General features: G+C 41.2%; 1 protein-coding gene across 1 annotated transcript; it reads right to left on the reverse strand.

The window, feature by feature from the left end:
* Positions 1-200: 200 nt before the first annotated feature.
* Positions 201-16,786, reverse strand: CRKL (CRK like proto-oncogene, adaptor protein). Its single transcript, XM_017814106.1, has 3 exons — positions 16,180-16,786; positions 12,559-13,021; positions 201-3,954 (listed from the first exon to the last, which is right to left on the reverse strand). Exons 1-3 carry the CDS (start codon positions 16,491-16,493, stop codon positions 3,820-3,822), a joined length of 912 nt encoding a protein of 303 aa, XP_017669595.1. The 5' UTR covers positions 16,494-16,786; the 3' UTR covers positions 201-3,819.
* Positions 16,787-17,544: the final 758 nt, after the last annotated feature.

Here is a 17,544-nt window from a genome sequence, read left to right on the forward strand (position 1 = left end):
ACATACTCTGCTGTTATTGTCAAGGTTTTAAGACTTAAAGACAACAAATAATACTGTAAGTTGAGGCGAGTTTTATTTAGACTGTACAAACAGGGCACTGGGGAAAAAAACACAGTGGCTTGATGTTGGGACCAGTTCTATGATTTAAGTGGAGTAAGAAATTAAAAAGGCACTAATCTTAAGAAAAGACACTCCATATATTCTAAGAATATAATTCATTTAATACTGTTAATTTCATAGCACAAAAAATAAAACAAGCTATGATCCCCAAAATAAATTTTAAAAGCTTACACTTAATATTATTGCCTGAAGATCATGGTCTTTAAATTACATATTGTGTTTAAAAGTTTACACAGTGAAGACTGTCTCAAATACAAGGCCACCTTTCCCACTGCAATAATTGTATCCTTGACCCAAAACACACTTTAACACAAATAAACAGAAAATGACAACTATACAGGAACGCTTTCACTGGTCCCAAAAGGCAGTCTTTTAGGCAGGTCTCACTTTCAAATGCAGGTAATTGAGGAAAATGCTTGAAAACTGGACTAGAAAACAAAGGCAGCCCACTCATTTCCAGGATGTTAATACAATATAAAAATTCATTTACAGGCACATGAAATGGCACAAAGAATGCTGTTTTTCCCTTTACAAAAATAATGCTCAGGCTCTTCAGAGCCCCAACCCAAACAGGATATTCCCTTTTGTTTATTCTTTCCCAATTTGTAAACAATCATGAATTAAATTAGCGCTTATCCAGTGATGGACACTGATTAAAACAGTCTTCATTTAAACTTTCAGACTGGTCAGAGGCTTCAACGTCTATATACACATGTACACAGCAGGAGGAAGCCAAGCACTAAGCCTACTGTGGCACCAGGTCATTACACCAGCTCCTAGTTCCAAAGCAAGAACAACTTTAATGGTGCATAGATTGAAGCCATCACTTGTAGGCTCTCATGCTTCATGTTAAGGTTACCTTACACGCCCAAGAACATTTACACTGATAGGTTATCACTCCAATTTAAGAGGTTTCATAAAGCAACAGACAGCACACGTGTGAGCAAGTGACAAGCGATTGAGAATCCAGAGTCCTTCAGAGAGAAACACACACTGATCCAATGCAGTCTTTATATGAAAATACTTGTCTCATAGTAAAATAGCCAAGACACATTTTGAAGCAAGGTTACAATCAGCTTAGGCTGGTCAGTATGCTACATTGAAACCACATTTTACATACCTGAACCACACCACTGCTACTTGGAGAAACACTGTTCGTTTGTGGCCTAAAACCAGGTTCACAGAAATTTAAGAATTCTTGTCTTTGCATCAGATGCCACTACACACAAATTTTGCATAGTTTTGAAGGAAAATGTTTTGCTTTTCTGCAGAACATAATTAAACCTAAACCAACATCTGTGTTCAAAGTGTACACCTTATTCAAGGAGGGGATGAGTCAAGACATTTATTTCAGTGAAAAAAAAAAATCAGGTTAAAAGCTGTGTTCAAGATCTCAAATCTCACAGTATTTATTTACCAAGCAAAGGAAGAATTCAACCATCAGTCTTCTGAAGAGCTGCCTGTAACTAGGTCAGGCCTGAAATAAGATTTCTCTGCAGCAGACTGAGTTTAGTGCAGTTTCTGTATTCAAAAGATGACTTTCAGTAGTACAATCTGTGTAGTAAACGTGTGGGTATCGTAGGGGCACAGGAAAAGCATGACCTTCTTTAGTTAAGAGCTGCATAGCTTTTCTTTGCAAGACAAAATGTCAATGCCTATTGTCAAGAATTACAGCACCAAACAATTCAGTCAATGCTACTCTACTTCACAGTTAATTTGGTAGTAAAATGCTCTACAAGAACTTCTAGACTGTCAGCCACTCGATCAATACTACAGAAAACAGCTCATAGATGAACGGAGAGACTTCTTTAAAACCCGGCACTTTGAATGTCTTGTTGCAAATGCCATTTTTGCAGTTCAATGCCTTCCAGCTTAGGATCTCATGGCACTTCCATGTGAACTAAGAACAACGTGCTTTTATTAGGATCAAGTAACACAAATCAACAAGAAAATGTGCTGGAGCTTAAGACAATGTTTATATCATTTGACATTTATAAGCAGGTGTTTGACGTTTCTCATTTTGCTACAACTGACAGCCTTCAAAAGTTGAAAAATGGAGGCTGCTGTTTTCCTGTAGCTTCCACACTGGACATTTGCTTTAACCAGGCTGTCTGAAATGGGAGGTTTTCTGGTTGTAGTCTCTGCAGACGTGTATTCTGTTAATTCAGCATTCCATCATTTTGAAAAGAGCATTCCAGTTCACCTACAACACACATTTGAAGAAGGTGGCACAGGATTCCACTGCACCTACACTTTGATATCCTGCACCCAGGCTCAGGATGAGCACCTGCATGGCATGGACTGCACTTCCCGCAGCCATGTGCTCTCTGCTGTAGGTACAGTTACAGCAGGATAGCTTAGGTACAGAAATAGGGAAGAAGTTGTACTGATAACAGACACCTTTGTGGCCTCCTCCAGCCTGAACACTGATTTATCACATGGGCAACTCAGGCAGCTGACTCCAATTAACCATTTTCTAGAGGATGCTGGGAGGGGGAGGGACCTGGGGCATATATAAACCAGAGCCAACTCATTTGGAAGGGTAAAGAAACCCATGATAACATGCAGAGGACTTGGGGTACAAGCAAGGAAGAAGAGGGAAGAACAAAAGAAGATGAAAGCAGCCCTGGAAGAGAAGCAGAGCAACACAGAGACACCCTGGAAAAAAAGGTACTGTGTTTGAAAAGGAGCTTTCAATGAGCTGGGGCTGGCATAGTTAGGAAACTTTGGAGAGAGCAGGGAGCCTACAGAGAAATGGATGTAAAAGGTGTTTAATTGTTGAAGTAAGAGGATTTTATCAGTATTTACCAAGTTCTTCTGTCCTGCTCCTCTCCTACCTCTCCACACCGTGTCAATCTGATCTGTCTATCAAGTAATAGATGAGCACTTCTATACTAGTAAAACTACACTTTCAACACTGCAGAAGAGCTGTATATAGACCAGGCCAAAGTGTTTCCCCTTAAAGCTCACTTTCTACAGTTAGTGCTTGCAAAAATCATAGAAAGTCATTAAATATGTCAAAACCAGGTTACAAGTTTCAAACCCTCCTAAGTTTCCTTATAAATAAATGCCTCAGCTTCAATGCAGCTCAATCAATGGTTATTTGCATTTAACACACACTGTTTCAGGAAGGTCAACAACAAGCTTAAGAGTTAACAGAAAGGAGCAGTGTCTAATACAACTGCTTAGAATACATAAGCTCCAATTATTGTCCTTTGAAGAGACCGTCATTTTAAATGTACTACCTTAGGACAGGTAATTTTAAAACTAAATCTTCTTCAGTCCTAAAATTGCATTTTTGTTGTTGCTTTTTGTTGGACAGTAATGCACGGGTTGCATGTTTTGATCTAAGATTAGGGCTCTTCCTACTGAGCAAACTAGAAAAAGTCCATGGAAGTCTCAAGAGGAAAGGTTTTCTTCCCATACCTCTCTGCTAATATTCCGGTTCAGTCTTCTCCAGCTTAAGGCCCAATAGTTTTAAAAGTGAAACTAAAATTCTGGATGATGCAACTACGGTATGAAGGTCAGGCAGTGACTTCAGTTGTATGTACTCCAAATGTATATTAAAAGAACCGTCAAACTGCAGCAAGCTGGAAAATGGGCAATGCTAGCAATGTGCCATTAAGTCATCATCCCACCTCAAACAATGCTAATGACAGCCAGGAAAATGAAGCAGCAGTGTAAATTGGGCAGAGGGAGTCACTCGTTCTCATCTGGGTTTTGAGGGTCAAATATTTTCACGTGTGTGAAGGGGAACAGCCCTTTCCGACCGTTGACTTCTCCTTCCCACTGACCATTTATATTCATCCTTGTAACCTTCACTATGTCTCCAACCTGTGGGATTAGAAAAAAAAAGAGAAGTTATCACACCTCTGATGCAAATCAAATGAAGAGGAATAACAAATACAAGCCCATTACAGGGAAAGAAACCTCCCCCTCTTCTTGGCATAAGGTACAATTGAAAAGTCACTTTCACTTAACTACCAATATTTTGCTGCTAAAACCGATAATGTTGTCTGTGTATTTCCCAGAATATATGTGTATTTACATATACTCGACATGTAGATTTACCAACAGAAAGACAAATTAGGAAACTACACCTTTTCCTATAGAAAGCCTTGCAGCTTTATGCAACAGTATCTTTAGCTTAGATGCAAATTACCATCACGAAAGCTTCCATCAGTGATGAGACTCAACATCCATTCAAAAGAGCACAGTACTTGTACTGGTTTTAGCATCAGCTGACTTACAGGAAATTTAGGTTTTCAAAGAAAGATCCCGAAGGCAAAGAAACCATTACTTGAAGTTTTAGTTCTGATTATCACAGTCTGAGAACCTTCTGTAGTTTCTAAAATAATGGTACAGTTCTAAAGCAGGCAAAAGCAATCTCAAACCTCTCTGTTTTAGTATTAGGTATAAAGATTCTAGCTTTATTTGTTGTTTTCACCTCTGCTTCCTGCCAAAGGATTTGAAACAGGAATGATGACATGTCAGGCCTTTCCTACCATAACTGTCTCTTCCTGTCTGGCAGTGAAAGATGAGAAAAACCTAAACTATGATCGAGCAAGAAACATCGGCCTACACGATGATAAGTTATACTCTTATTGTTCAATACCTGTATTTAATTTGGATTAGGTCAATTTAGAAAGCAAAATATCCCATCTGACAAGCAGCATTTAAGATGAGCTAAATGCTCATTCTCAAGTGCTTCAGGACAGCTGAACACGTGGTCTCTTGCAGCAGCTCTCTAACTTTCCCCCTCCCTTCCTGTTTACTTAATTGACTCTATGTGGTAATGATAGTAAATATTAGAAAACTGACATTATCAGCTAAGAACTAATGTCACGAAAAGTAGAACCAGCCTATGACCAAGGGCCAACAGTTCATAAGTTTCTTTCCCAAACTAGGTTCAAGCTCTTTGTAGCTGAGTCTCAGTTACCAAACTACTGTTATGAAATTCAAAGGAAACTAGCTTTAATCTTCTTATTTAAGGAAAAAAATAGACTTTAATTTCGATACAGTATGTATAACCATTTGTCTACACTATCTAAATAGTATTAAAATTCAGAATAGATGCAGATATGCCCTTGGCCAAGATCCTTAAACTAAAATCTTTCAGGTAAGACCTATGTACTTTATGTTAAACTAAACCCCACTAGTTTATAAAACAGTGTGCATGTCCCTAGATGATCTGAAGCCCATTTAAACCAGTTACCATTACTCCAATAGGTATTTTTGAAGATCACTCAGGAGCAAGAATCCTCAAGTGAAATTTAAGATACCACAATAAACTCCTTGCCAGTCAGTCACTCAGTGTTACATCTCTTACAATACAGTTTGTCCAACTTTGGAACTACTTCTAGAGATTTAAGCATGTTAGAATAAAGCCAGACATTTAAGCAAAATGTGTTGCTCTACCTTCTCTGGTTTTTTTTTCCACTATTTGGGTTGTGTCCTGTCTATCCCCCCAAATCTGAGACTTTCACACTTGGAACCATTGTAATCTTGCACTTCCAAGAGAGGAGGATATAACTGAGACTACATTACTTTTTTAAATGGACATTTTTATTTATGCTGTTCCTGAACTCAAACATGAAGCCAGCATACATAGGATGAAGTAGCTGAACACTACCCATGATAGTCAGCACGTACACACAGCATTAACCTGACTGGTTTTCATCTCTGCAGGGCCTGCTGCAGCATGCTTTAATTGTGTATTTGCTAAAAAGCATGATTTGTCAGACTTCTCACCAAATAGAAAGGCTAGAGAAAGCTTTAAATAGTAACAAGATGACCTAAACAGGAACCCAGCGAATGTCTCTTTAGGAAAAGGCTGATAATATCTATAAATACTCAGTGTTACATTGCTATATTTAAATAACCCTTGAAGACAGATCTAAGTTCCAAATTTTAGACCAAATCGAAGAAGATGCAGCCAACTTCACACCAGTTAAAAGCTAACAGGAAATTGCATTTACACCAGACCATAAACCCAATCCACCCTCAAACCCTTTAATATTAAAAATAATCTCTAGTATAATGGATCAAAAACATGGACCTGCATTCTCTGAGAATCTGACAATATAATTCTGTTCATGTGCTGTAGAGTTCAATCCATTATTCATTTTGAAGCTCTAGAAAATTTGGCTCTGAATGATTTCACAGCATGAGTAGGTTTGGGAGCCTTACTTCAGCTGAGTGAAAAAAATATTTACAATATGTCTCTTATTGCATTGCAACAAACTGCCATGTAGATTAAGGATGTAAAATGTCCTTTACACTGTTGGGTGGGCAAAGCTATATATATATACACACATATAAATGTATTTATACATCAGCATCTGCCACTAAAGAGCTGGCTGACAAAAGCTACTCAAAAAATACTCCTATATGCCAAGAACCACTGGAATACTAAATTAGTTTGCAATAACTTTATATTATTTTTTATTTTATTTTTTAATGAAAGCTTCTGAATATCATCTTGTGCAATATTATCTCAAAAATGCAGTTTCCCTGAGAAGGCTAGATGAAACAGCATGCTGAAGTGAGATTTTTGGAGCAGGAACCTTGATTTCATGATAGAGTAACTTATGGATCTTATGTTAAAGACCTTCATTTTGGCAACGTTGAGAAGAGTCTGGTCAAGTAATGTATTTTCCCCCAAAATATTAAGTAAAAGCACTATTTGGTAAGTGCTTTATAAAGCTTCTATAATATGGTCAGTTGGGGTGCAATCTCCCACTAAAATATTTAACTTTTTGCAGAGAGTGTTCTAAGCCAGTCAGAGGGATTGTCTTATGATGAGGCACAGGACAGAGTCAGGAGACCTGGTTCTATTCTCATCCCTGCCACAGACTTCCTGTATGACTCTGGACAGCTCATGGCCCTTATCTATAAATTAGGATAACACTTCCCTAGACTCGGCATCTCTCAGGTTAATCCAGTCCTAAAGCACACAAGCATCACTGGATGGAAGCATCACTGCTGAAATGAGTAATTCTTCTGAAATGCAGCCATTTGGTTACACCCAAATGATAAAATCAAAACATATTTTAGATAGCATCTTTCATTATGTCCTTGTTAGAGCATGAATTCAAAGCCCTGGGGAAACAGGAGCTGTGGAACATGCCAGTCAGAAAGGTTGCTTCATTCACTCTGGACTCTTCCATACCTGTTTCCCATTTGTAGCTGATTCATACTCTACAAAATGCCATTTTATTCACACAGTCAACCAATTCAATGAGTTTTACAGATATTCCAACCACTGTATGTTAACAGTTCTATGGCTCATAGAGTTCTGTAACCTAAGTTTAAGGAGATAAAAATGCATTAAAACTCTAAATCATTCTTTTAGCCCACTGGGTCAATACTACAGAAAGCACAGCTCTCTGGAATCTCTGGGGTGATCAATCTCAGTCATTATCCTAATTAGCGTCACACCTCACCTTCTTTGTTAACGCTAAATGTTAGTTACCAAAACCAACAGAGAAGAACAAACAAGAGACACTGAGAAACTACCTGAAATCCCATTGTCTCTAAAAGGTATGAAGCTACACAAAAGAGGCAGAATCCAGCCACTCTGCAGACAGGACAAAGGGACACTGAAGGCGCTGGTGCTTTATGCATTCGAAGATCCAAGAGACCAACAGGCTGAAAGCACAGCTTAATTTTCCTTCACTTCTGATGTTCTGTGCCAGAAAGAATAATAGCTGATGCCCAAACCAGAGAATCAAACGGTTCAGAGGAAAGACTTTCTATTCTTGAGACATGAAAAGAGGTCAAAGGACAGCACAGAAATGTGGAAGTCCTAGATGCTATTAATCTGGCCTCACCTAGGAACAGAGTAAAACAAAGGAACTTTGCTTTTCACCTAGAGCTACGAAAACGGTCAGAGTAGGGGTTGCAGCACTGAAAAAGTGCTGCTTTTCATTAAATGACAGCAGCCTGTCTCCCTTGGATTAAGCCACCTGTCATGATTGTACAGAATTTGGAGAGCTCACTTTCAATTCAATAGTTAAAACAACTGAAGTTCCCCAATCAACCCTTCAGAAGTACAGGCTCAATATTTTGCTTAAAATCCAGACCTTGTGGGTTAGATGCATTTTAATCTTTAATACAGCAATAGTCAGTTTTCTTGGCTTGAGAAAAACACAATGCTTGTTGTCCACTGAAAGAAGTAGCCTAATTTCCTAATTAAGAAAGTTCTCCTACTAGCACATTTTGGCCTACTTCTCTCAACTTTCCTTTGAAGAGGGAAAAAGTTAACTGTAACCTAATTGTAACAAGCTCAAGAGAAATACTGTAAGTCAGTTATATAATTATAAACATTTCCCTGATGGGTTAACTTTGTATAGCAAACACACATGTATATGATTGATACATCATGAAAAGATAAACTACTTAACAGTACAACGCTGGCACAGGGCTACAAAAACCTATCATTAGTATAAACCTTTGCTATAAAAATATAGTGCAACTCTTGTTTAAAAAAATCTCTGATTCCAAAACGCTGTCATGTTAAGTCTGGAGATGAACTCTAGGACTATTCCTGCCTTCAAAATTGTCTATGACACTTATTAGAGCTCTTGCAATTTATTTAAGAACCATTCTTTAAATATGTGACAGGTATAAATCCAGTGGCTGCCGCTGATCTCCCATTTTCTGGTCCCTTATGCCATTTTGTTCCATTTTACAAGTAAATTTGGAATTTGTTGTTCGTGGCCTGGTTTGAGCTTGTCAGTTTAGAAAAAACCTTTGTTAGCATATTATTACTAACAGGCTGGCTACAGGACTACTACTAGTTATCAAATGCTGGGAAACTTCCAGGTGGACTTTGCTGCTCTGTATCACAGTGCCAGAGTTTCTGCTCTTACAAAATTCATCACCTTCTTCAACTGCTGTTCCCATGTGATATGACCTTTGAACATAAGACTGCCCTCCTAGTTTTCCATAGTAAAGCAGGATTGAAGAACAGCAGCACGTAATCCCGTAAGGTAGAGTTCTAGTCCCAGTAAACACAGGACACTGTATCCCTGTCCTTCATATCCCTTCCTCTACAGCACCAGAAAGGAAGGAAATAGCTTCTTGGCTTAAAGCACCCAAGTAAAGAAACAGATCTGGGTCGTCGGCTGTTGTGCTTTTCAGTTGTGTGGTTGGAGTTCTTTTATTTTTATTTTGTGGTTTGGTTGTTTGGTGGTCTGGTTTTTGGTTGGTTTTTTTTTTGGTTGTTTTTTTTTTTTTAATGCAGTATCCATGAAAATTCTACATATATTAGTAATAGTTGTAGTGAGAAACCATAAACTTCATTTAATTAAAAGCTTTAAATCTGAAGTGCCAAGGTAACTAATTCATCTGACAAGAGCATACCTAAATCTTAGAAATACATGTAACTTATCACAGGCTTTAATTGTTCCCTAGTGCAGACAGATGCCCAAAGTTATATGTACCACCAGCTGTAAGCTTTGAGATAGTAGCTACACTTGAAACTACCATTTTAGCATATAAACAGATTATAATTTTTTATTTTAGAGAATAAAAGTAGAGTATATAATGCAGTAGGATCTAGTCAACACTTAGACATTAGTCACTCCAGTAATACCAATAGTGTTACCCAGAGAGGTTGTTAACTCCCCATCCCTGGAAATGTTCAAGGCCAAGCTGGACAGAGCTTGGAGCAACCTGGTCTAATGGAAGGTGTCCCTGCCCATGGCAGGGGGTTGCAACAAGATGATCTTTAAGGTCTCTTCCAACCCAAATCATTCTGTGATTCTATATGAATGCTAAATAAATGTAGCCCAGCAGTAATAAATGCCCTAGGACCTAGTATCCTACAGAAACAACATTGCAGTTGCTCTTAAACTGTCACACTTTAAATACTATTTAAAAGCTGAACACTCCATTGTTATCTAACCGAACAGGTCTTGTTTCAGATTTTCTGTAGAACAGTCACTTTACATTTTTCATTTGAGAAATTTAAATAAATAAATAAAAATGGTATACTTTGCTTACAAAACAAACTTCTCTATAACAGGCTGGCTATGAATTTTTACCTTTTCTTGAAGAGAAATTCTGTCAGCTTATGTAAGCAATAGTGTACAATAGAAAAACTGGACCTGCAAGCAGGGAGCTTGTCCCATTTTCAAGCTGAACCCAGGAGAATGACATCCCTCCACTTAAAAGGAAGTCAAGCATTACTATGCAATAGCTTTATTTACTCCAGATGGTATTCTCTTCCTTTTAAGTACTGTCTGTGTGCTGACCACACAGGGCTAGAGCCAGCAAACAGATATTTTCCTCCTATATTGTTTTGTCAGTTTAAATGAGATTGCACAATCAGGAACCATGTAATTATACTAACAAGGTGTGCTACCTGTACAAGCTGGGCTTCCATTTAGAGTACACTTATACTAAGGTAGAGTATGTCAAATACTATTCTTATGAAAGAACACCATGAACTTTCTTCCCCAGGACATTCCCATAACCTGTTCTTTGTCTAACACAAGCTACTCTCAGTGGTCTCACAAAACAGAAGCTTCAAATGGTTTAGATTATTTAGTGATGTGTAGAGCCCTGACAAGGCTGAGATTAAATATATCATCATGGCCCTGCAGGTGTTTGGCAACCTGAGGGAAGATCATGAAAAGATGAATGTGTTTTTCTTTAAGAATAGTCCATGTGACAAAAAAGTTCCCTATGCATGGATAGGTAGGGAGAAACTGTAATCACTGATTTCAATGAAAAGATGGATCAGTTCCCAGAATTCTGCTTCTGAAGCTCTTGAGAAGCCACAGTGTGGATAAGGTGCACTTGCAAAAAAAACCAGACTGCATGGGAAGACAAAAAGGCATGAGGCAGTAAGTGATTATTGGATGAGAAGAATCTCTCAAACAAAACTTCAGCAATTCGAAGGTTCAAAACAAGTCAAACCTATGTGTTGGTCAGAGAATTAATCCTACTGGTATCCTAGAGTGGCTAAATTGACAGGATTAACCTAAAGAGCAAGTCAGAAAAGTCTATTTGGGGCTAACTTTCCAAGTGGTTCTGCCACCCTGGAGCAATGCAAGTTCCCTGAAGTAATTCCATGACACTGATAACATAACCAAATCAATTGCTTGCCGTGCTTTGCTTTCAGAAGCATAAGTAGTTTTAGCAGGAATCTTCTGTACAGTGCAACTGGCAGTGAATTCACACTTTGTTCTGTGATAATTTTCACACACTGTTCACAAACAACAAGCTGCTAGATTTCATAAGACACAAAGAAAACCCAGTGATATATATTTAACTTTTAACCCCATAAGAGTAATCACCTGTAGAAGTCTTACAGGAGGAAAAAACACTTAGGGCGAGTATTGTGAATAACTGGAAGTCACAAATATAACCTTTCAAATTTCAGTCCAAAGTATCAGCCATAGGTAACAGCTTTTAACTTGCAAAGTGACTGAGAAAAAGCAACAGGAAAAGTTCAAAAGTATTTTTAAAACCACTATTTTACTTGCTAAAATGTTGTTGCTTCCTATGCTTGTTTCCTTGCATTTGTTCATTGAAGGTATTGCAGCACACTCAGATTTAATCTTGGACACCAGCATTTTTTCCAGAGGAGATACTTTTTAACTATGGTTAATAATCTAAATATAAAAGTAACAGTAACAGTTTCAATGTTTTGGATATAGCTTTAGAAAACGTATTCCAATCCATCATTTACTTCAGTTAAACTAACACTGTAACACGTATTCTTTACTATTTACAGACTAAAGCTTTAAAATCTTAAAGATATCCTTAATAAAAATAAAATAAAAAATGCTTTGGCAAGCACAGGAACTTCCAGCACAACTTTAGAGGTTACGTTACACTCCTTCATCTGACCTCCTCACCCCCAATTTAGGTCTTAAGGTGTCTCAAATTCCACTTTTTCAAAAGTAAAAGGGACTGAAGTATTTCTTATATATTCTGCTCAGATTTCAGCTCTCAGTATGAGATCAAGTGCAGCTGAGGATCAGAAAGACTATGTGTATCAGCAATCCTTACCTTTCTCTGAAGGATGCCAGTTCTCAATCTGGAACACTGCAGTGATTAATGAAACACTCTCTTTCCTTCTCCAAGATTAGGTGGAGAAGCAAAGTCATCCTCTGTCTACCACTTACTTCCACAGCAGCATGTGTACACTCCACTACCCTTGTAACATTTGAACTGTTGAACAAGCAAGGGAGGGAAAATACGGGTCCTGAAGCTACTGACTTGGTCACTTTTCTCAAAGGAAGTGCTATAGATGAAGCAATTTTTGTAGATGTTTCTTCAGACTGTGACCTAACTTGTCAGTCCCTCAACATAACTCAGCAGATTCCATACAAAGTCAGCCACACTGGCTTCACCACTGACAATTTTTAGTTTCTTCTTTTACAAGGCAGTTGAAAACCCTAAGACTTGAGAGGGAACACTTACCTCTAATGCCAGCGCAGTCTTGTCATAAGCACAGGGTACTCTCTTTTGGATAGCTTTGGCATAGACTGGTCCGTTCTGTGTTGATGGCAGAGGATTGATCACTGCTCCGGGTGTACTGGATACTGAGGGAAGGGGACTTGCAGTTTGAGGCTGAGCATAAGCGTGGGCAGGTTCTGGAATACCATAACTGTTGGAATTCCTGTTTCCATGCTTCCCAATAGAAGATCTGACTAGCTTTTCTACATAAGGAACAGGAATCATCCCAATCCGACCATCCTTGTTTCTGGCGCTCCACCACTGTTCTTCTGGCTTCTCCACAATTACCAGTATCTCGCCCTTTTTAAATGGAAGATCCTCGGCATCATTGCCAAGAAAGTCATAGAGAGTCCGAACATACTCCACATTTTCTTCTGCAGTGGACATAGCAGGGGCAGATCCAGATCCCATGGGTGGACTTGGATACCTAAGTGTAAAGAAGACTTGGTAAAAGTGATGGCTACTGGTTTGTGTTTCCAGTAACAAAGCCAAGTACCGGTTTTACAGCGGGAGCATCAATTAGAGAATTACTTGTTCAGCTTTGTAATGAAAGTATTGGCTTGGTAGTACTGTGAGGCATTTCATGAGTAACTCATGCTCTCAAGCAATTACTTAAATACCCAAATTAGCTACTCCAGAAACCCAATAAAAATCTATCACAGATGCAGAGAACAGGGAGAAATAATGCAAAATCTTCATCCTCCTGTTCTGGATTGTTGTGAGGACCTTTGAGCGGAGTAAAGTTAATTCTATAGCCTAAGTTATGACAGGCATGAGAGAGAAAACAAATAAAAATCATTTGGATGACTGGGGTGGAAGGTCCACAAAAATGTAGCTGTGAATCTCTCCAAGAGCCCCCCCACCCTAAGTTGTCCAAATAATTTGTTTGATTTCAACTACAGCATCCACTTCTAGAGACTTTACTAACTCTAAATGCCAGACTTGAGGCACCATAGTGGAAAACCAGAACAAAAGTATGACCTATTCATAAAAGACAGTATGAAATACTTGCATCCGCTGGTAAGAAAGGAGTAAGGAAAAAAAGCTAGCCTTCTAGAAATATTCCATTGCCTTCTTAACCATAGTTTTATCTTTACTTTATTCGCATAATTGTTTATTACTATGTCCATCATATGTCAAATACAGTCACTTTGTTGTCTGTGATAATATTCTACTGGCCATCAAATGAGACTATTTTCCCTGCAATGTATTTCCATCCTAAATGTTATACATTTTATTCAAAGCAGCTGTCAGAAATCTTAACGGATATAGGCCACAGCAGATACTTATTATCTAAGATATGATAGCAAGAATGCATGTCATTAGCCTACTTCAACTCTCTTCTGCTACTTGCAAAATATGATGGAATTCAAACCCCTATGATTTTTGCACGATATGCCAGAAGCCCTGAACAGAAAGATATTCAATCTTTCAGACACCCTGCTGCAGTCAAAGAGGGGGGAGAGAGAGAACCCTTCAGGGAGCAGTCACTCTGCATAGGCCAGAGCTCAGGAACATCTGTAATGATGGTCAGAGCTCACTATTAGAGACACAAAACAAATAGGAAGTTTAAAACAATCTATTTTCAACTGTTTGAAAGTTTAAAATGTCATATTTGAGATCTAAAAGTACTGCATGGCTCTGTACAACAAACTGATTAATTCTACTGCAAAAACCACCTTTCAGGTTGTACTTTATGACATTAAAAGAATGAACAGCTTTCAGAAGCACAAGCATCTGAGTGCAATGAAAATGCCAGAGTTCTGAAGCAAATACCTGTCCACCCCTATTCTAAATCTAGTCCATTAACTAAAAATAAAATAAAAAGAAATCCGGAAATGCTACCTCTCATCCTCCCTCTTGCAGCAGGAAGTTTCCTTAGAACAGAATTTCAAACCATCAACCACGTCACTGATTCTTCTAAAAAGAGGTTTAACAAAAATCATGCTAAGGAAAACCACCTAGTTGATCCTTATAAAAAAAGCCTGTCAGTTCACAGCAGGTTGGGTCCCATCTGTCTGTGCTGGGAAGAACAATAAGCAATTGAAACCCTGAAAATAAGGTGGTACTAAAATGTTCATAGAACATTTCACCCAGGACTCCTAACAAATACCAAGTGAGCAAGTGAAATCAGCTCCAAGTTTTCAAATGCTTTGAGAAAGCCAAGTCAGCCATGGTCATAAATGATTAAGAATGAGGTTTTTTTCATCAAGAAAGGTACAAGAGTATCCAGGTTCAGAGAACAGAGATAAAGCATAAAGATTGCTTCAGTGTAAGACTTCTTTGCTCCCAACTGTCCACAAGTTTAAGCATGCACATAACACTGGGCAGCTCCAGTTAAGCATTCCTGCAATGGTGGAAGTGATATTTTTTTCACCTCCCCATCCTTCTAGCCACAGTCACTACACAGAAGACTTGTGAGCAGCTTGAAGAGTTCTTAAAGCTAGTGCTTTCTGTCACATCCTGCTCATCACCTGATAGCTTCTCAGAAAGACTTCTGACCACTTGAGTTTTTTCAACTTGACAAGCTATTGTCAACCTTTGACAAGTGACTGTCATTAACTACTGGTCTATGCCAAGGTTAAATTGTGATTATAAACCTCAAAGTTATTCTTCCCCTCTAAGAACTTGCTAATCTGCAAAATGGAATAAGATTTTAAAATGCAGAATTTAGAAGTGAACCAATCTGAATTTCTCTTTTTAATTTGTCACTACTTTTCTAGTTTTTATTTCTCTTCATTCTATCCAGGAAGCCCAAAAGCTTTGAAATAAGATACTGAGAAAGGCTTTATTGATGAAAAATAAGGAGTATGTTCTGGGGTTTTTGATGAGCAGTTTACTGATGCAGGTTGCAGGTATGTCCCATGCTGGGAACAGGACAAAGAAGGAGCTCATAGCCAAGTCACATTTTCCCATCCTCCTAGAACAGCATTTCTCAGAGTATGCAGATATAGATGAAAAGTGACATAACCAAACTGTGAGAAATAAATGCTTTACATTTTTCTGGGGTGGGAGTGCCACTCTAGGAGTTTGGAAAATGCTGTTCTAGAATGTATTAATGCTGACATAACAGGGTGAAGCAGCCTAATCACATAAAGGCCTGTTCTATTGTAATCAGTGTGGATGCAGGGGCAGACAGCAAATTAAGCTCCGAGGCTGTACTTCAATCCCTGAGAAAACGGGTGAAACAGCTTCTCAACCATCCTTGGAGCAGAAAGACAATACCAGCAGGGTAACACAGAAAGGGTGACGTGCTTCGGCACGACCACACCCTCTTGCAAGGCAATTATAGACAGTGGTAGAGAGTTACACAGTACCTTTACACACCTACACGTACTGTAAGGACAGGGCCGCTGCGTTATGTGGATGATTTGACTGAAAGAACAACCCGTAATGGTCAGCGAGAGCCAGAGCCTTAAGAAGGCCCAGTATTAGAAAGAAATGTTTCCTTCGTACACATAGTATATCCACTGCCAGGATCCCGGAGCTACTCGGCTGGACTATGACACCTTTATAGGTCTCGCCTCCTGGTGCCACCTGGAGCAAAGGTGGCGGTGCGGGGGGCGAGGGCAGGGTGGCACTCACCTGGGCGCGGGCTCGATGAGGGTGGTGGTGTCCAGGTAGTGGATCTTGTAGAACTCCAGCAGGGCGGGCAGGTGCTCGAACTCCTGGTCGCCGATCTTAAAGCGGCGGTTGGGTAAGGAGTTGATGATGTAGTGGGAAACGCGGGAGTTCTCGGACACCGAGAGGACATAATCGCCCGGGCAGGTGGACGAGTCCCGCACCAGGAACATGCCGTGCCGCTGCCCTTGCAGCCGCGTCTGCGCCTCCGCCCGGGACACCGGGCCCACGTACCAGCTGGAGCGGTCCGACGAATCGAAACGAGCGGCGGAGGACATGGCTCCGGCCGGGGAAGGGGAAGGGAGGGGAGGAAGGAAGGTGAGGAGCCCGAAGGCCCAGGCAGAGGAAGAGACTCGGAGAAGGGAAGGCCTGGGCAGAGAGGCCTGGGAGGCGGCGCGGGCAGGGGGCGAGGGGGAAAGCGGCTCGTGCCCAGCCCAGGAGAGAGGAAACGCAGGGAAAAGGGGAGAAGGAAGCTCAGCGCCGCCAGATGCGGAGGGCCGAGGAGCAGCTGGGGTGGGGCTGGCCAGACGCGGCGCTCAGGGCCCCCGAGTCTCCCTCAGCGGCGGGGTGTGCAGGGCATCCTTCCCGCCTCTCTCAGGCCTGTGGCGGGCCCGGCCAGGCGGGTTGGCGAAGAACAGCGGCGGGTGGCACGGGCAGGCGGCGAGCGGAGCCGGCGCGGGGCGGGACGGGGGAGGCAGAAGCGCCGGGCGCCGCGTCCTCCCGCGGGTTCCCTCCCCTCGCGAGCCAAGCACCAAAATGGCGGCGGCGCCGGGCGGCGGGAGCGCTCCCAGACACCGCCCCGCGCACGCGCCATGGCGGCGGCAGCGCGCGGCCGCGCCCGCCCCGGGGCCGGGCTGAGGGTGGTGGTGGCGGGACGGGGACTCGGTGCCCCGTCCTGGCGTTCAGGGCACGGGGAGAGCTCTCCTTCCACAGTTCCCCGTGCTGGAGTCACTTAGACCTTCCCGGCGCGCCCCCGGCCGGGGTGAGTGAACGTGCGCTGAGTGAACCAGGGGTGGCCCCGCGCCCACCGCAGCCCCTCACAGGGCAGGGCTCCCTCGGTGCTGCAGGCGCGCTTTGGCGCAGGTCACCCACAAAAACTGCCCAGCTCTTGGTCTTAAGACATCTGAGGGGGACCCTCCATCTTTTGCCCATCCCTCTCTCGGCTTATCCTCCCTCCTCGGTGCCGCCCAGTCCCAGGCTTTCCCCTCTTCGCCTCGGTGCCCCGAGGCACCGTGCGGTTCCCTTCCGTCCGGGGTCTCTCCTGCTTCCCTCCCCTCCGCACTCCTGGATCTGAGCGGTGACAGCACCCTGACCCCAGGCGGTTTGGAG

The sequence above is a fragment of the Lepidothrix coronata genome, unplaced genomic scaffold (genome assembly GCF_001604755.1).
Source record: "Lepidothrix coronata isolate B3197 unplaced genomic scaffold, Lepidothrix_coronata-1.0 Scaffold44, whole genome shotgun sequence".
Taxonomy (NCBI): Eukaryota; Metazoa; Chordata; class Aves; order Passeriformes; family Pipridae; genus Lepidothrix; species Lepidothrix coronata.

Bases quoted from the DNA above. Each gene is read 5' to 3' on its own strand.
- CRKL (XM_017814106.1), bottom strand. From the start codon at position 16,493: ATGTCCTCCGCCGCTCGTTTCGATTCGTCGGACCGCTCCAGCTGGTAC. The intron at 13,022-16,179 runs GTGAGTGCCACC...CTTTACACTTAG, and splicing joins CTCATCGAGCCCGCGCCCAG to GTATCCAAGTCCACCCATGG. The intron at 3,955-12,558 runs GTAAGTGTTCCC...CTAATCCCACAG, and splicing joins AGACTGCGCTGGCATTAGAG to GTTGGAGACATAGTGAAGGT.